Consider the following 23,795-nt stretch of genomic DNA (forward strand, 5'->3'; position numbering starts at 1 on the left):
CACCGCCTGGCTGGAGGGAAGAAGCTCCAAAACTCGTCTCTCTCACCAGAAGAAGTTGGTCCAACAAAAGATATGACCTCACCCTCTTGCCTCTCTAATATTCTGGGACGAACAGGGCCACAATAACACTGCATACGGTAGTGCTGGGAGCGTCATTCTGAAATTCCTCGTGCACTCTGGAAGTTAATTTCACAGCCCAAAATGCCTGAAGCGCAGGGGCCCTGTTCTACACCACACCCACAACGTGGGGATGCAGTTCAGCCCCGTGCAGAGGCTGACGGCTGCAAGGGCATCCTGCCGGCGACCTTCCCCTTGGCCAGGCCGAACCCAACCAGCTGCTGGCACGCGACACAGGGAAAGACACCGCTTTCCCGCTTTCAGTGTAAATACACGAAGGTGTTTGTAATGTGACCCCCCTGCTCCAGGAGACAGCAACGAGTCCAGGCTGGGGGTGGAAGTGGGGTGGCCAGTGACTCACGGGGGCACATGCTGAGTGGGGGAGGGGTTCTCTGGAGTGGGAATCACTGTCCCCTCTTTTCCATTATCCCTGATTATTTGGGTCCTACAGGCAGGGTCAGGGCCTTATTTCCCCATCCCTCCCCGGTTGCCCCTCGCCTGCAGGCCCGGGGCCCGGACAGAGGGGGAAACCCTGCCAGGGGTGTCAGCACCACGTGTAGCTGGGCAGGTAGACCGCACCGCCCTAGGACTACATCTCCCAGGGCGCACCGCGCGCGGAGGCCCCGCAGCGCTCTGAGTGACGGGTCCGCGGCATGCTGGGAGTTGTAGTTCCCAATAGGTGCACCGGCCCGGCGCCCCTTCGGCATGCTGGGAGAGGGAGTTCCCTGTACACGCACAGCATGCTGGGGCTTGTGGTTCCGAGGCCGCGTTTCCCGGTAGGCCCTGCGGCACGCCGGCGCGCGGAGTTTAAATCGGCGGCGGTTGCGGGGGGCCCGCCGTGCCCAGCTGCTGATTGGACGCGGTACCGCTGGGCCCACGGACCCCTTTGTGCCTCCCCTTGGTCCAGCGGCCCCGAGGACCCCCACCCCCCGGCGCTATGGACTCCGCGGTCTGCAGCCGCCTCCAGCCCGGCCGGCTTATTAAGATTCAGCGGAGCAACGGTGAGTGCGGGGGGAGCGCGCGCGCGCGTGCGGCGGGAGGGGAGGAGGGGGGGGGTCTCTGACAGGATTGACCCCCGCCGCCTTCCGTACCGCCCGCTTCCTCGAGGGCCTTGGTGGAGGGGCCCGCTCAGCGGGCGGGGGCGGGCTGGGTCTTTGCAGCACCGTTACATCGCTGCCTCCCGTTTGCTCTGTGATCCGCGCTTCCCCCGGATCCCTGTCCCCGCTGCTCCTTCCCGGGCAGGGCCTGTCCCGTTCCGTCGTTGCGCCCTCGGTCTTCTCCCTGGGCGCGGGGCTTTGCCTGCAGCCTTCTTGGCTTCCAGCCCCTCTCTCCCGCTTGCCCAGCTCCTGCTGCTGACTTCTAACCCTGGCCTCCCAAAAGCCTTTGCAGCCCCGCCCCGCCGGGTGTCCTCTGCGAGCTCGGTAACGGGGGTGCACTCTAGGCTGCTCCCCAAGTCCTCGCTGAAAGTTTGCACTCGAGCCAGCCCCAGGCCAGGTCCCCACTCCAGGGTCGCTAGAGGACGACCCATGAGTGTGGTTTTCCAGCCTTGTCCTAGGTTCATCTGGGATCTATTTCCCCAGTTTGCTTATGAGACGGTCACATAAGACGGTATCAAAAGCCATACTAAAGTTGAGAGATATCATATCTACTGCTTCTTCCTATCCACAAGGCTTGTTACTCTCCTAAAGAAGGATATTAGGTTGGTTTGACTTGATTTTTTTTTTCTTGCCAAATCTGTACTGACTGTTACTTATTACTTTATCTTCTAGCTGCTCACAAATTCATTGTTTGCTCCATTTTCTTTCCAGGTACCGAAGTTAAGATGACTGATCTAAGTCCTCTTTTTATAGATGGGTACTATATTTGCCCTTTTCCAGAGCTTTGGGATCTCTCTCTTCCTCCACAAATTCTCAAAGATAATTGTTAATGGCTCAGGGATCTCTTCAGCCAGTTCCTTAAAATATTCTAGGTTGTATTTTGTTAGGGCCCGCTGACTTGAAGATATCTAACTTATCTAAGTAAGGCCTGGTCTAGAATAGAAAATTAGGTCAGAGTAACTACATCTCTATGGGGTGTGAAAAATCCACACCCCTGAGCAGCATAGTTACACCAACCAAAGTCCTGTTGTAGATGGCGCTAGGTCAACTGAAGAATTCTTCTGTTGCCGTAGCTACTGCCTCTCGGAGAGGTAGATTACCTATGTCAACAGGAGAATCCTCCTGTTGCCATAGGTAGTGTCTTTGCTGTAGCATTTTAAGTGTAGACATACCTTAATTCTTAACTTGTTCTTCACCTATTTTAATCTTCGCTCCTAATCCATGTACACTAATGTTCACTATGTTAGTCGTACGATCACTGCTAATCTTTCTGGTGAAGACTGAAACAAAAAAGACATTTAATAATTTGGTCATTGCTGCATTTTCTGTTGTTGTCTTTCCTTCCTTATTGCGTAACGGGCCTACTCTGGCCTTGGTATCTTGCTTCTAGCTTATTTGTAAAATGTTTTCTTGTCACCCTGTATGTCCCTAGCTAGTTTAATCTCATTTTTGTGCCCTGTCTTTTCTAACTTTGTCCCTTCATGCTTGTGCTTTTTGTTTTGTTTTATATTAATCCTTTGTAATTTGATCTCCTTTCTAGGGATGTAAAAGGTTAACTGGTTAACCGTTAACCCTGGTGGCCCCATGTGGGGTCAGAGGGAGCGGCCCCAAGCACAGCTGTGCTGCTTCTGCTGGGGTCCCGCAGGCTCAGGCTCAGCCGGGGGAGGAGCCTGGCCCTGGCTGGATTGGCCTCAGCCCCCACTGTTTCCCCACAACTACCACAGTTAGCGGTTAACCAGTTAAACAAAATCATTTAAATCGTTTAACCGGTTAACTTTTTTAACTGATATTTACATCCTTACTACTTTCTTCTACCTTTGACTCTTTGCGTTTCAGACCATTAACGCCAATCTATCATACTTCCTGTCTTTCCAATGCATTCAGACAGTTTGTTTTTGTGTCCTTAATAATGTCTATTTAAAACTGCCAACTCTCCTGAGCTTTTTTCTCCTAAGATTGGCTTCCCATGGGACCTTACATACTAGTTCTCAGAGTTTGCTAAAGTCTGCCTTCTTGAAGTCCATTGTCTTTATTCCGCTGTTTCTCCTTCTACCATTCCTCAGCACTCCCCACCTCTGGGAAGCAGCCTCTCTATTGGGGGTGAGGGGTCAGGAGGAGAGCCCCCATCCACCTTGGACCTCTGGGTTGCAGCTGGGACAAGTCCCTTTCTCCCCTGTCCTGTCATCACTGGGTATGCAGTGAAACTGTAAGAGCTCCATGCTCAAATGGGGCTGTCATATTCACTATGGATGTGTGCACACCCCCTTCCCCCAATGTGTGCTTTTTCCCTCTGAGGCATCTGATACTGGCCAGTATTGAAAGACCAGATACTGGGCTACATGGATCATTGGTCTGACCCAGTATGGTTGTTCTTATATTCTCACTCTTGCCTTTGGTTGCCTCTGTTGGACTCACTGCTTGTGATGCCCTAGGGGACTGGTCTTCTTACAGACTTGGCTTTTTTTCCTTTCCGTTATTGATGAAATCTTTCCAATGACACAAGGCATATATGAGACTCTGTCCTTTCCAAAGGAGATTGAAAATGAAAGGATGCTGTAAACATGTTGTTTAGTAGACTTCAGTGCTATTTAAAAAGTGGTTTCTGGTCCTAAACAGACCCTTGAACTCCCCCAGGCTATCTTTGTGTGTGTTTTTTCTTTTTTATGAGACTGTTTTTTCCACTTTAAAAAAAAAAAAAAAATTCTTTCCCTTGGTTGCTGTGTAGGAAAACCCCATATAAATGGGAAAACACCTACTAAGTGCTGCCAAAATAAGCTAAGTAAGCCAGAAGTCTTTCAGTGTTCGGGCTCTATAGCACATAAACACCTTTTCTGGCAGGGATGTGGTCTTTAAGCTGCTATTGTCCCTTTGCTGGGGCATTAATTTCCTTTGGGCAGCTGGGCCCTCATGGGTGTTGGTACTCTTAGGAAATTGCTGGCTGACAGCAGAGTTAACAGCTTCATTGCTTTTTTGTGTCTTGACTGTTTATCCAATATTTATAGTATGAGGGCCATTCCCAGCTTTTAACAATGGCTCATAGCTTTGGATACAGAATACTGGCAAATTTCTCTCTGAAAAACTATTCTTCCAGTCTTGAATTGGTATTACAGAGATGAATATGAGGATTTGTTCTCTTCAGCAAAAGTTAATTGTGTTGTGTTGAATGACCTGATGAAATGTGAATTTATCTTTAATCCTTAGGCTTAATTCACAGTGCAATTATAAAGACTGTAAATGTTGAAAGGCTGTCTGTCTCGGTAGAATGGTCCGAAGGGGAATCAACCAAAGGAAAAGAGGTGAGTGTGAGAGGTGTCCCCAGGCTCACTCTATCTGGAGTAAAGCAGCATCTTTGAATTGCATAGTTATAAAGCATGGGGCTGAAATCCATGACTCTCTTAAATAAAGATCCTTTGGGCTTAAAGCCAGTTTTCTTACATGTGTTTCATAGAATTCCATGGCTCATTAAACTGAGGGTTAAAAATATAATAATATTTCTGTCCCCTAGGACAAGGAGAACAGCTTGGGCAGTTCACTTTTTGTTTGTGGTATGTTCTAACTCTTCAGATTCAAATGCATAAAAGTTGTAATATTTGGTTTGGAAATGCTGCAGATGAAGGTTTATCTGTTAATTTTCTTTGGAACGTAATGTAAGATTTTATTGGCCTTACAAAAACTAAGTCTGTTTTTATAAATCCTTAATTTTGGGCCATGTTTGTCTTTGGCTCTTTAGTTGGAATACAGTGGTCTAGTTTACAGAAATGAGTGATAAGGGGTTTTCACAGTTTTCCTACCCTCAAACTAATCACAAATAATAATTGCAATAATATTGCTGACATACACTGCCTCTGAGGGCAATGTTTTTTTATTTTTTTTCTAGTAAGAATAGTTGATTCAGAATAAAACTAAATGCGTATGTATTTATATACATACATTAGTTTTACGACTCATAAGTGATGAATTATGACTTCTTCATTAGTGTCGTACTGTCATGCTCTTAACAAAGGCCTGACTTACGCAACCTTGGCAGCTCTCTATTGGTGTTCAGCACCTTTAATGATCTCTCAAATTTTCTGGAAGAATTTCCTAACATATGGCAAAATGTGAAATTAGTTGGATACTTTGGACATCCCCTACCCACTTATGCATTAAAACCATACTTAGAATATCTCCATTGTCTTTGACAGACAAGCTGAGAAAGAACTGGAGGTATTTCTAATATTCTGCCGGACATCTTCCCGCTCCATTGGCTGTAGAAAAGGGTTTTCCTTGTTTCCCGTTTGTTTTGGAATCTGACTTTGTAAATCTCCTCCCAGCTTGCACAATTTACCACATTCCTTTTTTTAGTTCTGCTTATTTTATTTTCACTCAGGGAAACTTTTGCTTTTCCTGAAACTTAGTGGATGTTTGTACTGAGGAGCTTGCTCACGAGATCCCAGATGTCTTTGCAACAGATGGGGAATTAGCCGTGAGGTTTGGGCCAGAGTCCAACTACTAATTGCATTGTCTGAGACTTGAAACTCTTATCAGATCTAGGCTAGTCAGAAGTCTAAATATGTACCGGCAGGTAGAGAAAGATTTGAAAGATGAGGTGGCGCTCTGACATTGAAGCTGGGTATGCTATGTCATGCATAATCACCATTAATAGATGTTTTGCAGGCAAATTAGTTTGAACTCTACCAGTGCAAACCCATGAGCATAAGATCAATGAGGTTGCACAGGTATCATGGGGGCCTAGGTTTTTTGACTTGCAGAACCTCCAAAGTGATCTGCTATCGTAATGGGAAGAAACCACGACTGTCAGAGCCCAGGTGAGTTGGAGGGACTGGCATTTACCAAGGTCTCTCTTAGAAGTGAGTAAACTTGATGATTGTCCTGGGTTTCCATAATACTTGGAGACAATCACATATCTAGAAATCTGTTTTTTAAAAATCTGGTGAATGCTTTCTCTCTTTTGTATGAGAACAGTTAATATTGTGTATTTGCTCATTTTACAGAGGATTAAATGACATAGTTGTTTTCACTTAAAGCCTCTAAAAGGTTAATATTTAATATATAAACTTAACTTACTTGTGCAGAATAGGTACTATTTCAATATCAAAGGCAGCTTAGTTTCGGTGGAGGATGAAGTGATAATTATACAACTATGTGGCATACAAACTCAGTGTGTTATAAGGTTATCTTTACACAGTAAAAATAAGGGGGAGAGACTCAGTTTGTGCCTAAGTTTTCTCCTTCACAGCCCAACTCCTCACTACCCCCCTCCTCCCCCACAGACACTTGTGACATCACACTTTTTCCAGAGCTGCAGAATGTTGTAGATAAAGGATTATGACTTCACTACAGGGTAAAGCAGGAGTTTGGCGGTTGAGGTGAAATCAGTTATTTACTCCCACTTGCAAATAGCAGGAGGGTGAATATGGGGAAAATGCAGATGAATTTAATTGTTTTGGTTTAAATGTTGAATGCTTCATTTAACTCTGTGAGTAGCTTTTTAATATAATTATTTCAACAAGCACAACTATATTGTAAACTCGTAATGCTCTCCTAGAGCAGAAATCATGAAGTGATTGAGAGCTTTACTAAGATTAGCCCCAAGAGATTAAAACGGTGACAAATGTGCTTTGCTAGTGTTTTCAGAAGTGCCCAATGGCTCCTGCGGAACTGAGTGGTGGTTGGCAGACGCTGGTAGATGGTCTCGCTAGCAGATTTCTATTATAGTCCGATTAGACTGCTCAAGTGGAATTTAAAATACTACATTACTAATCAAGGCAACCCTAATTTTCCACATCAAACAAATGAATGGCTTATATTTGGTTGTCTTTATTTAAGGTTTATGTCAAGCTATTTGTCTTGCATTGGAGTTAGAACAGAAATTGTCTACTATGTAAATCTTGTCTTTGCCTTTGTAGATTGAGATTGAAGATGTGATAACAATAAATCCAGAGATTTTAGAAGAAATTCCTTCTGCTTCTGATGTGAAAGAGAACCTGCCTCTGCAGGAGAATGTAACTATACAGGTATGTAATCCTTAAACTCTTCAGACTCTTGTTATGGTACTAAAATTCAAACCGCAGCATGTCAGAACATAAATAAGTACAGATTATTTTTAAAACTGCTTTGATTCTTTCACTTACTTTCCATTTTAAACTTTGAGGTCTCTGGGTATGCATGTTTTGTTCCATATGGATTTTTTGGGGGCTTCCTGTACTGCTTTCTGTAAAAGAATAGGCACATCCTTGTATTTGTTACCATATCTTAATTGTATAATGCAAAGAGCATGGTAGATGCTTCAGATACTTACTGTAGTGGCTTTTTAACTTTTTGTAGAAACAAAAACGTAGAACAACGCTTTCAAAAATTCCTGCTCCAAGAGAAGGTAAAAATGACTCTTAATTCTTGTCTATAGTCATAAGACAAAAATAAATTATGCTGGAGATTTACTCTAATGTAGGCAACACAACACTACAAAATGTATTAGTTAAGCAATTGTACTTTATGCTGGTTCCTTATTGAAATCTGAGTTTTAAATCATTAGTCCTAAGGCATTCTGAGGCTTTTCTGTGTCTTGGAGGGTTCCTACCTTGGGTACCCTAATACAGGCCTACTGCCTGCAGGCTGCTTTTGTGCATCTATGAGCTGGCAAGCTGGTAATTGTAATTTGCCTTTTATCACAACAGTGGTTTTTTTTCCCTCTTCCAAGTTGTATAGTTCTACAGGCTTCAGGGGAATTCTTACTACAGCTAATACTAGTAAATTCTACTTTGCAAATTCCATAATCCAATGGAAAGTGAGTGCGTAGAGAGGCTCCGGAATAGGGTCAATGGTTCTTGTGTCAACAGAATAAAATGTTTTGAACAAAGCTAGTTGAGGATTGGCATGTTGCAAGGGAAAGTGGGGTCCATAAGAGGTTATTCTTCCTGGGCTGGAAGGTATGGGGCTAGCTGGGAAATACACCAGACCCTCGCTAGCACGAGCATCTATATAGCACGAATTCACATATAATACAGTCGCAGCCATGGATCCCAAATTTAATTACTTTTAATTGCAATTGGTTTTAACACAATCCCCGCTATAACGCGGTACCACACATGGATCCCAAATCCCGCATTCTAGCGAGGGTCCGGTGTAGTTCCCTTCCCATATCTAACTTTAACTTTCAGATTTTAGTTGACTAATTTATTTCTTGGGGCTTTTTGTTAGTTTGGGGAGGAAAGATTACTAGAGTGTGTACAGTTTGCCACCTCAGTGCTCGTGGTCACAAGCAGTATTCCCTCTAATTTTTGACAGGCCGTGTGTGCAAAAAATTTCTTCTGTGCAAATTTGTGTGTGTGTTTTGCCGTGTGCATGGGGTTTAGGATCTGTGTGCACGCGCACAGCTTAGAGGGAACAGTGGTCACAAGTGTGACTAGCTCTCCATAGAATTCTAAGTTACAAATTAGCATCCTATGCTAGCTATGTTCTCCTTGCCCCCTGCCATGTTGGCTCTGCCTTCCTTCCCTCCAAAAGTGCAGCAAGCCTCTTGCTTGCTACCATTTGTCCTGTCCAGTACAGGAGTGCTAAGCTTTGGAACAGGAGGCTTTCACCCCAGCTGCTATTGGCTTTTTGAGCTCTCTCTCGGCTCTCTGTGTGACCTTGGAGATGAAAGGCAATACAAATCTTGTTGCAGGGAGTGGCAGATCTGGCAGGAACCCAGGCATCCCAAACTGTCACTAATCCAGGGAACTCTCCATAAAATGGAGACTGGAAATTGTACTAGGAGTTATTGCCTCTAGGCTGGTCACTCCCTGGAAGTGAATGGCTAGCTGACCAATCAAGTGCTCTTAACCCAGCCAGTTACTGACAGATGGGCAGTGCCCTCCCTAGAGGTACTCTGACACATACAATATAAGTGAAAATTTGCAGTGCATGTTGCCTGGCTATTGTCCTAGTGTTTTAGTGCAGTGGTTCTCAACCAGGTACTTAGAGGTCTTCCAGGGGTACATCCACTCATCTAGATATTTGCCTAGTTTTACAACAGGCTACATAAAAAGCACTAGTGAAGTCAGTACAAACTAAAATTTCATACAGACACTGACTTATTTATATTCCTCTATATACTAGACGCTGAAATGTAAATATGATATTTATATTTCATTTGATTTATAAATATGATAAAAATGAGAACAAGCAATTTTTCAGCAATAGTGTGCTGTGATACTTTTTTGTATTTTTGTCTGATTTTTGTAAGCAAGTAGTGTTTTAAGTGAGGTGAAACTTGGGGGGGTACGTAGGACAAATCATACTTCTGAAAGGGTTACAGTAGTCTGGAAAGGTTGAGAACCACTGTCCTGGTGCATAAAGAAAGACCAGTTCTGAATCCAGCAAGAAAGCAAAGTAGTGTGTGTTCTCTTTTGCAAAACAGCTATGCTACAGTAGCAGGGACCAATATCCTCCTATTTTGAGCCCTGCATTAAACTGATTAGGAAGCTCAACACTTTCAGGTCCTGCAAACCTCTTTGGCTGAGCACATAAAAGGAAGCAAAGTCCCCATCAGTGTGTAATGTGTACTACTGCATCAGCTCCTGAGGGAAGCTAAAATAAATGGTAACTTTGAAAAAAAGTTAATTGTAAAACTGGTTCTGCCTAAACTAATCTTGCCAGTCTTCTGAATTATGGTATTCTGTCCTGTAAGGGAGCAGTGGTGTCATGATACCGCATGCCATTTCTTTCTGTAATGAAGTGACCAGAGTGCTGGAGACACTGAGAGTGTTTCTGGTGAGCTCCGGTTTGGAAATTGTTACACTTCACAAAGGACACAGCATTTAATTCCATCTCCAAGCATAATGGAAGTACAATTCTTTTTTGTTCCTAAAGTGGCAACGGTGACCCCTAATGTCTCTGCGCCCGAGCAGCAGCAACCAGGTAAAGAATTCTGGTGTGATCTGCACTGAGCTTCATGGGCACAATTACAATTCCTGTGCACAGGGTTTATCCACTATTCTAATGAACATTTGGTGTGCAATAGAAATCTTGTCTTCACATGAGAATACTCATTGCTCTATTCTGGATAAATTCCTACAATTGTTAGAGGGGATGATAGATCCAGTTTTTATATTGCACTCTAAATTTTTCATGTAAGATTTGCTTTCTTCACAAAAAAGGTCTATTTTAAACTATTTGAATGGGTGATATAGCCTTGGCATAAAAGCTCTAAAAGAATTTCAGGTAAGAAGCTAGAACTATTTTAAAGTAATAGAGATTTAAATGTGTGACTGCTAAGACATTAATTCCCTTGCAGCTTGCATGGTAAATCTTGAGATAGTGCAGCTTTTATTAGTCAGATGCTGTAATCATAGCTTTTAAGTGAATTTAGCATTGGTGGAAGTTTCCACACTAGCTCTAACTGTACTTAGGTGCCATGGTGATGCATGATACCTCCTCAACCCTCACATGGAGAGACTGTGATGACAAAGAAGCTGTCTCCATGTGTATGCTGTCTTTGGAAGTCTCCACAGAGACTTTAACCGAGGTGCCAATTTTGTGATGTGTGGACTAAGACAGATAAATTCCTGTCAAATAGTCACTGAATTTATAACACCTTCATCAAGATCGATTGATCCAGTGACCAGGAGTATGAAGATGAGCCTTCTGGTCCCTTTCAAGAATGGTAGTTCAGAAACCTCAGCATAAATTAATGAATCCTAATTTTCTTTTTAATTAAAGTGGAATAAGAAAAGGAACCCATTGGAACTGCAAATCTGGAGTTAATTATTTATCTTCCACTAGTGGCATTTTTTCAAGAACACTCTCTTCACCAAATAGGTGACTTTCTAGTACTCTGCCTCACCCTAAACTTCTCGAAAGGGTCAGAGAGCCTGCTGTGAATGGTTTCAGAGTAACAGCCGTGTTAGTCTGTATTCGCAAAAAGAAAAGGAGTCCTTGTGGCACCTTAGAGACTAACCAATTTATTTGAGCATGAGCTGCAGTTTCCACGGTATGCATCTGATGAAGTGAGCTGTAGCTCACGAAAGCTCATGCTCAAATAAATTGGTTAGTCTCTAAGGTGCCACAAGGACTCCTTTTCTTTTTGCTGTGAATGGTATCTCTTTAACCAGGCTGCTTTCCTTATTGTTCTGTACTTTCATGAGCATACTGATCTTTTTTGAAGAAACTGGCCTGCTGTTGTCAGTGCTCAATACTGACCTTGAATTCTTTATTTCCTAAGTATTACGTAGCCGTTCTACCAGGATGTCTGTTATCACAGAATCCCAGGGCAGCCTCCAAGATAATGAGATGGAGGTGGATCCCTCCACTTCTACACAAACAAGAAACCATTCAACAGTGCCTGGTGAGTGGAGACAAGCCCAGTAAAATGTGATTAAACTGAACTGAATGTCTTATGTGTTCCAAAATGCTTATCTCATGGGTGTGCAAACTGTAAAAGCAGAAAGAACTGATCAAAATCTCTTCCCCTTTTAAACAGAGAAGAGACCACAATAGGTCCATGATCATGCATTTTACATAGGGCTTCTAATTAAGAGGGATTTCCAATAACCAGAAATTCTCCTGATGTTGAAAAAATAAATCACTTAATCCACCACATGCATGTCTTGGGATGAATCTGACATCTGTTTAACAGTGCACAATAGCATACATAATGCTAGGATGGGAAGTGAAGTATCTGCTCTCTTGGAAGTGCAAAGTGTATTTTTACCCACATGGCAATGTGGTTTGAATGGCAGGGGTAATGGCCCTACTCTTGCTAAAAGAGCTATTAATAGTGCATTTTATATCTCATCTGAAAGACTTAGCAAGGATAACTTAAGATAGGGATAATATTTGGGGACAAAAAAAGCTGGATTGCCTCTGAGCTGTACTGCATTGACAGATTCCATTAATTGGGGATATGGATGTACTTGAGTGTAGCTAAAGTACTTCAAATTCTGCAGCAGTATTGATTACTGGTACAGTTGCATGTATTTACATCTATTGGGTAAGGAAAGTATTTGAGCCCTGCTTTGTTCTTTTGGAAATGCAGACTTAATGCTTTATTGGTAGCTACTACTGTTCATTTTGCTACTTCACACAGCAAAAGCATGTGTGCTGCATGTTCCATATCGGCTTTCATGATGGGCCCTGAACTTTAGAGAGGTTGTTTGTTAAAATTCAGTCTGTTCCATGCAGACATTGGGCTATGGCTTTGAAAAAGTAGTCTTAAGTGTAACAAAGTTGATTTTTTTTTTTTTAAATTGCCTGTTGCACATGTGTGACAAATGTGGGAACTAGTAATTGGAGTCCTATGTGTGCCTCAGTTTCTCTGTGTGTGTTGCACTGCTATGTACAGACACTGAAAGGTTAAATCAGCACTTGGGGCAGAGCAGGAAACATGAGGTGCATTGTATCACGTAACTGTCTGGGGTGAAATGAATGGGTGGTTAAAGGTCTGGCTGAAACAACCCTATCAGTGGAGGATCCAGAAGGACAATGAGAACCCCAACAACTGAACAATTGACAACTAGCCACAGGAAACTCTGGCAGGCAGAACATGTGAACTCAGCATGAGCCTGCAGGAAGAAGGCAGTGTCCTGGGGTGACAGGAGGCTAGGGTAAGAGTTATGTCTCTCGAAAGGCCAGGAGCTCACCTGGGATGGACAGACAGGCCTGATCTACATCTAAAACTAACTATGTTGCTCAGGGCTGTGAAATTTTGCACCCCGTGCTCTGTATTAGGTCAACCTAACGACCACTGTAGACACAGCTAGGTCAGCAGAAAAATTCTTTGGTCAACCTAGTTACTGCGTCTTTGGGGGGGTGGATTTACTGCAGCACAGGAGAAAACCCACCAGTCACCGTAGTAAGTGCCTGCACTACAGCAGTGTAGCTGCAGCTGTGCCCCTGCAGCGCTCGTACTGTAGGCATAGCCAGAGAGAGGAAACCACTATGGGAGCTCTGGCTTGGCTGGTATGGACTGTCTCCACCTTTGCTTCTCCATGGTAACCGAAGGACTTCGCAAGGCTGTGTTCCAGTTGACTAATAAACCCTGCTCTGCTTTGAAAAGGCTGCCTGGTGTCACTGCAAATACATGCTGAGGTGCACTGATCCCTGAAGAGCAAAGTGTCTCTGAACAGGAGTCTTCCCCAGTTAGACTCGCTGGGCAGAGCTCATGGTGTGAAACAAGTGCTGGAGCCCAGAGGCTCAGTTGTGGAAGAGTTGGACCCCTTGCTGGTCTAGTGCATTGAAGGGGTTCATCCAAGGGGCCGTGTAAAAGCTGGGGCATAGCACAGATCCGTGGCTCTGAAACAACTAATTTTAAGGCTAGACATGCATCGTTATGCAGATGCAAAACATTTTCTTAAGCACAGTTCTCAACTAGTTTGCTTTAAAGTTACACTGCTTAAAGTAGGCAAATGCCCTAATCTTCAGACTTTTATCAATGAGATCCATAAACTGAAAAACGTAGCCAAGGCTAAAAGCACTGCATAGATCTTGAAACTTGATTTCATTTAAATCTCAGACCTCTAATAGGAGTCAAGCTTGATAGGCACTTTTTCCCCTAGCCAGCACTTTTTTTGTAGCTTCCCAAAATCTTTTTAAGAAAAAATCTAAAAGTCCTACCCTATTCTCATTGAAATAAATGGCAAAGTCTCCATCTACTTCAGTGGGAGCAAGATCAGGTTCTAAGGCTACTCAAGCATCATAAATTACTTTAAGGCTTAAAGGAGACGGTGGGTGAGGCAATCTCTCTTTTGCCAACAGAAGTTGGTCCATTAAAAGATATTACCTCACCCATCTTGTCTCTCATATTTAAGCCTTTACATGAGTTATGCTGCCAAAATCTCTAAACTCTTGCTGGTAGAGGAGAGATTGGTATGGGGTGAGAAGCACTTGTGCCTCACTTTAAAAACAAAACAAGAGAAAACCTGCACACTTCATGCATTTAAATAACCTACCTTATGTGGAAATATATACTTGACCTGCAATTTGGACACTGGGCAAACCTTGATTTTAAGAAATCCAGTGCAAAAATCTGTATGAAAACAATGTTAAGGCTGTACAGGTAAGTAATAAAGATGGGAAATGCAGAAGCTAAGGTACAGTGCATAGATATCTTCACTACAGTAATCTTCAGTTCCATAGTCAAGTATTTAAGTAACTTTATCTTAGATCATATACATGCAAAGATGTGATCATATAATTGGCGGTACCATAGTGCACACAAATGAGAATAAAGCTAAAGGTGTGTATAGTACAACCTTACAGCAGAATTCTGCACTATCCTATTACATTGTTATATGTTGGCCTATTAAAGGAAACACTTACAGATTGTGAACTATTATTGGATTGGCAGTTTTTTATACTAAATTACTATGAAATGGCCACTGGGTGCCTGCATCCCATACAAGTGCTGTACCTTCTGGGTTAGCCCTATCTCCCTCACCTGCCATAGAATTGGAGAGCAGGGCAGCTCATGGCCTGACTCCTCTCCCTCCCCACCCTCTACTCTTGTCTTGGGGCCCTACAAATTGGAAGGCTGTTCTCCCTCATTTCTAAGGTCTAACAGATACCGTTCCATTGACCTGCTTTCTTTCAACAGCTGGCCGAGCCCGAACTACCAGGCCACATTGCGCTACAGAATCCTCACTGACAAATGTACATGAAGTTATAGAAGAACATCCATCTATCAGAAGCAGCTCTTCAGCAAATCCAGGTAAATAAGAACTATTGTCTGAGGGCTGGCTGGCTCATTGACCAGCATTGCATCTCTAAGCAGCGTCAGTTAAGATTGTTTCCCCATATGCTTAGAGGTTTAATATGACTTCCTGGAAAGTGGCTTAGCAGCAAAAGGAAACATCCTGATGACTTCAAATTGAAATATGGTACAGTTCTGATATACAAATAGATCTGCCAGGAAGGACTGGCTCCACCCCAGAATAGCAATACAATGGCTTTCTAACTAGCTTCAGTAGCTGGTAGCTATACTTTGTGAAGACACCACTGGTCACTGACTTTTTTCTTTTTTTTTTTTCCTTTGTTGCTGGGGGCGCGGGAATCGCCAACACCAATAAGGTGACCTCCTACCTTTTAACTTTAGGTGCCTCAATGCTGTGCTGCTGTGGCTTGGAGCCCTGACACTAGTAGCCAGCCCACAAGCATAAAGTTCTCCGCTGGCTTCCACCAGCCTTGTTACTCCCAACAGCCCGTTCAGTCCCAAGTCTACTAAGTTCTGTAACTGCCAGGCACCCTGACTTCCTCTCTGCTTGTCACCCCCCAAAGGTATGAACAGCCCCCAGTTATCAGTTCACTTTGGCATGCACACTCCACACAGATTGCACAGCAGAGACATGCTTGAGGTAAAAATAAAGTTCATTTAATAGAAAAATCACAGATGAACTAGTAAGGAAAGGCAAACACGAGTTACACAAAATACACATAGATACAACTTTAGGCTTTACACTTCTATATTGGATAAATTCCCTTTTCTAATAGTTACCCATTGCCTCGGAACAGTTTCCCACCATACTCCCTGTCGCAGAGGGGATCCAGTGTTTCATGGACTGCTTCCTGCGTAGAGGCTGCCCCTCAGTTTCTGAAGCCTTTGTCCTCAACCCCCTTCCCTTTTTAACAGGGTTTGCAGCCTTTTTCTTTCTCTCAGATTATGGTTATTCAGAGTGTGGGGAATTCCCTTTCTGCTTGATAGCTGGGGCATCTCAGTCTCTTCCCATTAACTGTAATGGTTCTGTTTCTCTCTTCCTGGGCTGTATTATGGATCATCACTTGTGTTTGGTTCTGTGTAAACACCTGGCTCAATAGGAGCCCCTGCCTGTTGTGAAGTGTATTTGAAATTGTAGTACAGTGTATGAGCACAATACTCTATGTACATAGATTCATAACCACAGTCTGTATAAACATCTCCTAATGACCATCAAGTTCAGAACACTACAAGCTTTCATAAGACCTTACTTGATATATTTATTAACAACCTTGCATACAAAACCAGTTGATTCAGTTGCTAACTCCTTGGGATTCAGACTCTTGTGGTGTCTGTACCTGGATTGTCACAACCACTGGCCACAACTAATAAGGAACACCCTCTCCAGGACAAGACTCTAGGTCATGATATCCCAGTTTGTACAGAAGAGGGTTTTGTATGTGTATGGGCAGGGGGAGGGTGTAGATAAAGAAATTATTCTGCCTAAAAAACTTGTTTGTGGTAACAACTTCACATAAAAGTGATATAAATGTCTCTTTTTCCAGTTCGGAGGAAATCTAATATTGTGAAAGAGATGGAGAAAATGAAAAGCAAGAGGGAAGAGAAGAGAGCCCAGATAAGTGAGATCAGAACAAAACGGGCACAGGTGCAGTATTTGATCAGGGAGTAACCCTTGGTTCCCCAGAATAAACTGGGATAAGAAAAATTCTATAGGATAGTGTGTTTATAATGGTCAAACTAAAACACATTTTGGACTAACATGCCCAGTGTTTGGTTTCAGTTTACACTCGCTGTGGATTTTGTTTTAAAGTGTCATGCATAAGGATGTAAACAAAACCTGTCTGCTCTCTCCAGACTGAATTTGTTTAGGGGTCTCCCGGGTAGCTGTTTCTGCAGTTGAAGGCTTTTAAACCCCAGACTTGCTCTTTCAGTTGCAGGTGGCATTTCTGAATCATAGAAATGTAGAACTGGAGGGGGATCTTAATAGGTCATCTAGACCAGCTCCCTGCACTGAGACAGAACCAAGTATTATCTAGACCAGTGTTTTTCAAACGGGGGTCTGAAGACCCCTGGGGGTCCCAGAGAGTACTCCAGGGGGTCCACTGGCCCCGCTGATCAACTCCTCCCCCTCCTTCCCAGCGCCTCCTGCACACTGGGGAACAGCTATTCCCTGGCGTGCAGGAGACACTGGGAGGATGGGGGGAGGAGCGGGGACGGGGTGCACTCGGGGGAGGGAGCAGAATCATGTCCAGGGCTGCCAGCCCCGCTGATCAACTAGGGTTGCCAATCCTCCCAGTTTTGCCAGGAGTCTCCTGGAATCAGGCTCTATCTCCAGGGGGGCTACTGAAGGCAAACTGGGAGATTTTAGGCGCTAAAAGTCCAGTGGGGCTAAGGCATGCTTCCTGCCTCCGTGTTGGTCCCGGAAGTGGCCGGCAGATCCCTGCAGCCCTTGGGAGGATGAGGGGGCTAGGGGGTCTTTGCATGCTGCCCTTGCCCCAAGCTCCGATTCCACAACTCCCATTGGCCTCAGTTCCCAGCCAATGGGAGCTGCGGGGACAGTGCCTGCAGCCAAGGGCAGCACACAGAGATCCTCTGGCCCCTCTGCCTAGGAGCCACTGCCAGAGGGATGTGCCGGTTACTTTCGGGAGCCACCTGCAGTAAGTGCCACCTGTACGGAGCCCTCACCCCTTCCTGCACCCCAACTCCCTGCCCCAGCCTGGTGAAAGTGAGTGAGGGTGCGGGAGAGTGAGCGATGGAGGGAGGGGGGAATGGAGTGAGTGGAGGGTGGGGCCAGAGTGGGGCCTTGGGGGAAGGGGTGGGGTGGGGCCTGAGGCTGAGTGGCAGGGCTTGGAGGTACCTGAAAATGTTTAAATAAAAATGGGGGTCCTCTGGTTGCTAAAGTTTGAGAACTACTGATCTAGACTATCCCTGACAGGTGTTTGTCTAACCTGCTCTTAAAAACCTCCAATGAGGGAGATTCCACAACCTCCCTTGGTAACTTTGTTGTACTGCTTAACTACCCTTACAGTTAAGAAGCTTTCCCTAATGTCTAACTCCCTTGCTTCAGCTGAAGCCCATTACTACTTGTCCTCTCCTCAGTGGACATGAAGAACAATTCCTCCTCCTCCTCCTCTATAACAACCTTTTATGTAGTTGAAGACTTCTCCTGTTCCCCCTCAGTCGTCTTTTCTCCACACTGACAAAACTGGGTTTGTTTAAACTTTCCTCGTAGGTCATATTTTCTAGACCTTTAATCATTTTTGTTGTTTTCCTCTGAACTTTCTCCAATTTGTCCACATCTTTCCTGAAGCCCAGAAATGAACACAATGTTCTTGAAACTATTGCAGTATTTTACTGAAACAGATTTCATCACTTTTTGGATAATTGAACTAAGCATAAATTGAACAAAATGATTGGCCACTAGCAATGGAAAAGCAAAGTGGTGACAATTGCAATATTGAAACTCATTGACAAATGGCAGGGTATTGAATGTTCTCTTCTCTTCCCTGTCATGTGAATCTGCCTCAGGGAGTGCAGACATAATGCAGTATTCTTATCTCTTCTCACTACGCACAGGGAGGAATTTACCATGCATAAAACTTAATGCTCTTCTTACTGTTCTGCATTGTCAACAGTCTTAAAATTCATCGGTATGGCAGTCAGTGTAAACTTCCCAGTTTGTTTGAGGTGCTACAACGCAGACACAGCACACAGATTTGGTACTATGTAGAGGAAAACTGGGGTACAAATGGAGAAATACAGGGTGTGTTTTTGTGGGAGAAGGCAATGGATGGGTAGAGAGGAGGTGTGCTTATCAGCAGTTAAAATGAGTACTGAAAACTCCTTCAGCTCTGTTCCTTCTGCTGCATAGGAAGATTCCCCCTTCCAAGCAAAATGAGATTAGAAATCCTAATCATTCAGTCAGGTTATTTCTAGTTCCAGAGTCTTTCACATGTCTTTGCAGCATGAGGACAGAGTAACAATATACTGAGTTCTTTAGCTGCACACAGACTAGTGCCCTTTGTACTCCTAGGCAGCACCTTTTTTGGCGGTTTGCTAAAGCTAATGTCTGTCACTGCCCTGCAGGAATTCGATAGCAGCTGTCCAAACTGGGAGTTTGCACGGATGATCAAGGAATTCAGAGCTACTTTAGACTGCCAACCAATATCTATGAATGACCCAGTAAGTACATATTTGGAATCATTGACTGCAATGTACCAATATCACCTGTGATTTTTTTTCCGCTCATTGAACACTCGTGCTTCGATAGTGATTATCGAAGACTTAACCAGAAATACTTGAACTTGCCTAGTTTAACTTGGTGTACCATGGATAAGCAGGAACAGTGCGACATCATGGCTTAGTATTGAGCTCACACTGCAACATGGAAAATGTAAGTTAAATATTAGGAGTAACTTCAAAGCAGATCAGCAGAACAAGCTGTGAAGGTAGTGGTGGAAACTGCCACTTCTGGAGTTAAGACTACATTGAATGCCAGAATAACTGAAGTATCATCCTAGCCTTGGAAAAATATTACTCTGATCTGTCAATGACAAAACTTGAGTCCAGAGAAGTAAAATGCAGCTTGCTAGCTGTTGACCCCTGTTCCAAACTCTTGACATGTTGGTCAAATGCCTCTAACATGAGGAGGCTGAAAACTAAGCGGTGATGTTGTAAATACCACCAAGCTGCAGAATAGAGATTTGCCCAGTCCACAAATTCTTTAAATACCTCTTCTGGTTAAGCTCAGCCAGTGACATGCAGAATGTGGACTTTCCCCAACAAAATGATCTTGTAGCTGGACTGCAGCGATGCCTAAATTGACTGCAATGTGAAGAGCTCAGATCTAGTGAGGTCATTGTGAAGTTAACTTCGCAATATGCAAATCTGGTGATTACAGACTTAATTTTATTATGATGTTGAAGTAAAAAGAAAACGGTATAGGGTTTAAGCATAGAAGTTTCTGGTTATCAGGGAATAAGGTACAGATTATCAAGGGGTGCAAAATTCGGTTTAGGAATGGGTGGTGTAAGAAATACATAATCTGCAATCTCCCTGATTGGGGGTTAAAGGTTAATGGGTCAAAGTACAAACATTGAGATATGGGGGTATGTTGTTCATATAATGGCTATGTTCAGGTGTGGAGTATAATGAGTGGATACGATGATGAGGATGGATTTACCCTCATTTGGTGAGATTTAATGTTCAGTGAGTTTATGGTTCCAGTTCGTATGGTCCAATGGAAAAAGTCTCTGTCCCTTTCCCATAGTGGATGCATGATGTCGTACCGGCTCACACCACCTGATCCTGTCAGTGGCCGGTGATGTGTTCGATGTAGATGTCCCTGGACCATCGGATGGTGTCCGAGACGGAGACACCACATGAGCCATGCGTAGCGTCGACCAATCCCACAGGTCCACAGCACACGCTCGTTGCAGGGGTCCCAAGCGCTCAGGGCTCCGACAATCTGCACCTCGTACCCCTTTGCTCTCAGGGTGTCAGCTGGGGGAGGGCGTATTTTTCCAGCTTACGAGCTCGGGCTTTGCGGAAGGCCGGGGTCCTGTTCTCAAAGGAGACCGTGATGTCGACGAGGATGATCGGTGACTACCACGTCGGGTCACAACTGGCTGTCAGTACCGGGGATGGCGCAGTTCACGGCGACCTCCCCCAGGCGTGGTGCGATAGCTTTTACCAGGCGGTTCTGGATGGCGTTGTGGTGCACCTGCCAGGCTCTGGAGTGGGGCTTGCAGCTGCCCAGGACGTGGGACAGGGTCTCGTTGGAGTAGTCACACTTCCTGCAACGCTCATCTCTGTTCCCGTGGCGGACGGCTCCATCGAGCGGGATGCAGTTGAGCCGGGTACAGTGGATGAAATGCCAGTTGTGAAACGGGTGAAGCCGCCCTCAGCGGGGAAGTGGTTGCTGGTGTCCCATTTGCTGGTCAGTTCGAAGGCTTTACCCTGGTCCGGCTTATGCTTCAGGGTTTCCATGTACAGTGAGTGGATAGCTGCCTTCAGAGTTCTCTCCAGCATGCCCCTGGCACTCGGGGTGACAATGGTGGTGTTGTCAGGCCTGATCTGCAGCACCAGGACTCCCAGCTCCTGGTGCTCCTCGCACCGCTCCCAGCGGCAGCCGATGCGCTTCCCCAGGCGATGCGTGGCATTGCGAGCGCAGGACCACAGTGAAGCGATGTTGTGCCCGTCCCATCCGAATTCGCCATCCAGGGAACAGCTCAGGAAGCTGGCGGTGTCTTGGTTGGAGGGGGCTCTGCCGATCTGCTGCTTTGTCGCGTCCTGGAGGGCGTTTGCTGCAATGTTCCTTACCGTAGCATCGGGACATGTCAGCAGGCGGAAGGCGTGGGTGATCACCGCGATGTCACACAGGTCACCCATGTGGGGGACATTTGCACTGCCATGCCTGTGGGCAATATAGACCAGCTTGTTGCTGGCTCTCTGGGGAAGGAACAACCACTTCTTCACCAGCTGCCGGACAATCTTGTCTGCCTTGTTGAGGGGTACCTTCGCCATGGAGGATCCCCTTAGGACAAACGAGATGCGGGGGATCAGGAAGGTGTTCAGGGCGTTTATTTTCTGCCACGGTGCTAGCAGGGAGGCGTCGATCTTGGCGGCATCGTGCAAGATCTCCTGAATGGTGTCCTCAGGTGTCTGCCGGACACAGAAACCTGTCATCGTGCCAAGATGCTACGCCTGCCCCTCTGTAAGGGGGATGATGGGCTCGCCCTGGATCTGGAACCCTGTTGTCTGCACCAAGTCCCTTTTGCTGCTGTCGATGTGGAGAGTTGCGCACTTCTTTACGTTGAAGCGAAGCCCCATCCAATCGGCAGCTCAACTGGTGGCATCTAGCATACGTTGGAGGTTCTCTGGGTCATTCGTGGTCAGGACCAGGTCATCCGCGTAAGCCAGGACGCTCACCCTCTCATTGTGGAGGTTGAAGCCATCTGGGCCATTGGAGATCGCTCGCAGCAACGGCTCCATGGCGAGGTTAAAGATGATGGGGCTGAGGGGACAGCCCTACTTAACTCCGCTCCGGATCGGAATCTCGGCGGTCTCCACTTCGACTAAGCGAATGGTGGTGCTGCATCCCTCGTATACATTCAAATACAACCTTAGTGTGTCCCACTCAAATCAGGGGAGCTACTGGAGGGCTGAATTTGGCACATTGATTACAAACGTTGCAAATTATCATGTCTGTTTGGATTTTTAATCTGTTTTGGACCAGGCTCTCATTAGCCCAACACACTATGTATAGATCTTTGCAGTAGGGTGAGCTTTCTGCAATAATAGGATATGGTCTTAGATAACCTGCCAACAATGGCTCTGCTCTGACCAGTAGTATTAGAGTGAACTCTGGTGGTATTCACAGAATAGTGATGGGGAGGAGACATTAGTGATCTTGGCCATTTCTACCCTATAGACTTAAGTCGACCTACATTAGGTCGACATACAGCCATGGCAGTAATTACTGTGGTGGTTCACATCCACACTATCCTCCTCCTGTCAGTGGTGTACGTCTTCACCAGGAGCACTTCCACTGACTTAAGGGGACAATGGCTCTCAGGGCTCTCAGCTCCCTGTCAGGCTGCCCCTTTCCTCTTTTTCCACCCGCAGCTCCACGCAAGGAATGGGGCAGCTGCACCAGGCCTCTTGGCTCCCCGCCAGGGGCATGGTACCTATCAGGACTCTGGATGTGGAGCTCCCTGCCGGGCACAGCTGTGCTCCTGGTAGGGAGCAGGGGCCGAAACCCCAGGAGGGCAGCCAGGCTCCAGGTGGGGAGATCCATGCCTGGAGCCTGCTGTGGCTACCCTGTTTCTGTTAGGGAGCCGTGGGGGGCAGCCTGGCTTCCAGCAAGGAGATCTGCACCCAGTGTCCAGTTGGTTACTCCATTCCCAGAAAGGAATGGAGCCAGGAAGCCAACTGTGGCTCCTTATGGGGAGCCTGGGTGGCAGCCTAGCTTGGAGCAGAGACCAGGCAGGAGCCTGGCTGCAGAGTATGGAGCCATGAAATTGACAAGAATGACAGCCAATAGATGCAAGTAACGCAGTTTTTACAGGGACACTGCGTCACCTGAACTACACTGACATAAGCCCTACGCCCCTTGTGGAGGTGGAGTTATGTTGGTGTAGTAGGGCACTTACGCTGGCAGGAGAAGGGCTGTATTGTGTACGCTGACATAATTAGATTGACGTAAGCTGCCTTACATCAACCTAATGCTGTAGTGTAGACCAGGCCCTTGTATCCTTACAGTCTCCACTGCAACACTGATTCACCACAGGTGTGGTGGTGGTGGGGGGGGGAATAGTGATACTCTGTATTCAGTCTCACTGTAACCTCTCCTTCTCTTAAAGATAGAAGAGCGCAGGATCTGTGTTTGTGTAAGGAAGCGCCCTTTAAATAAGCAAGGTAAGTGTGTGTCTGTATTGGCAAAATTTAGCCTGGAATCAGATGCCAGTTTGACGTTACTCATTCATGTTACAAATATTTTTTTTCCATCAACAGAACTTCACAAGAAGGAATGTGATGTGATTACAGTTCCCAGCAAGTGTGTCCTGCTGGTGCATGAGCCAAAGTTGAAAGTGGACCTAACAAAATATCTCGAGACCCAGGCATTTAGATTTGATTTTTCATTTGATGAAACTGCTTCCAATGAAGTGGTTTATAGGTAATATATCATCTTACATAGTGGGCCTGAGCAGCACAGGATTAACATGGTGGGAATGAAAACATAAAGGGTTACTATCTCAGATTGTCTTAGTTTAAAGGGATTGATATTTTACAATCCAGCTAACCATATTTGGTTTTGGTAGAGACCAGTAGACTGTGAAACATCTAACAGGAGCCCTTAGCTTAGTTTCTGTCTGATCTTAATGTTTACT

At 45.2% G+C, this 23,795-nt stretch overlaps 1 protein-coding gene across 2 annotated transcripts in view; it reads left to right on the forward strand.

The window, feature by feature from the left end:
• The first annotated feature begins 1,054 nt into the window (after positions 1 to 1,054).
• KIF2C (kinesin family member 2C) overlaps positions 1,055 to 23,795 on the forward strand; it is a 49,035-nt gene continuing 26,294 nt past the window's right edge. Inside the window, exons 1-11 of one of the 2 annotated variants that reach the window (XM_077823847.1) lie at positions 1,055 to 1,118; positions 4,416 to 4,510; positions 7,124 to 7,231; positions 7,542 to 7,590; positions 10,068 to 10,115; positions 11,419 to 11,541; positions 14,788 to 14,901; positions 16,449 to 16,549; positions 18,991 to 19,086; positions 23,268 to 23,322; positions 23,419 to 23,581. In XM_077823847.1, the coding sequence (XP_077679973.1) occupies positions 1,055 to 1,118; positions 4,416 to 4,510; positions 7,124 to 7,231; positions 7,542 to 7,590; positions 10,068 to 10,115; positions 11,419 to 11,541; positions 14,788 to 14,901; positions 16,449 to 16,549; positions 18,991 to 19,086; positions 23,268 to 23,322; positions 23,419 to 23,581 (1,016 nt within the window). The remainder of the gene's footprint in view (positions 1,119 to 4,415; positions 4,511 to 7,123; positions 7,232 to 7,541; positions 7,591 to 10,067; positions 10,116 to 11,418; positions 11,542 to 14,787; positions 14,902 to 16,448; positions 16,550 to 18,990; positions 19,087 to 23,267; positions 23,323 to 23,418; positions 23,582 to 23,795) is intronic. The other variant, XM_077823848.1, reaches the window with a different exon arrangement.

The sequence above is a fragment of the Eretmochelys imbricata genome, chromosome 8 (genome assembly GCF_965152235.1).
Source record: "Eretmochelys imbricata isolate rEreImb1 chromosome 8, rEreImb1.hap1, whole genome shotgun sequence".
Classification (NCBI taxonomy): Eukaryota; Metazoa; Chordata; order Testudines; family Cheloniidae; genus Eretmochelys; species Eretmochelys imbricata.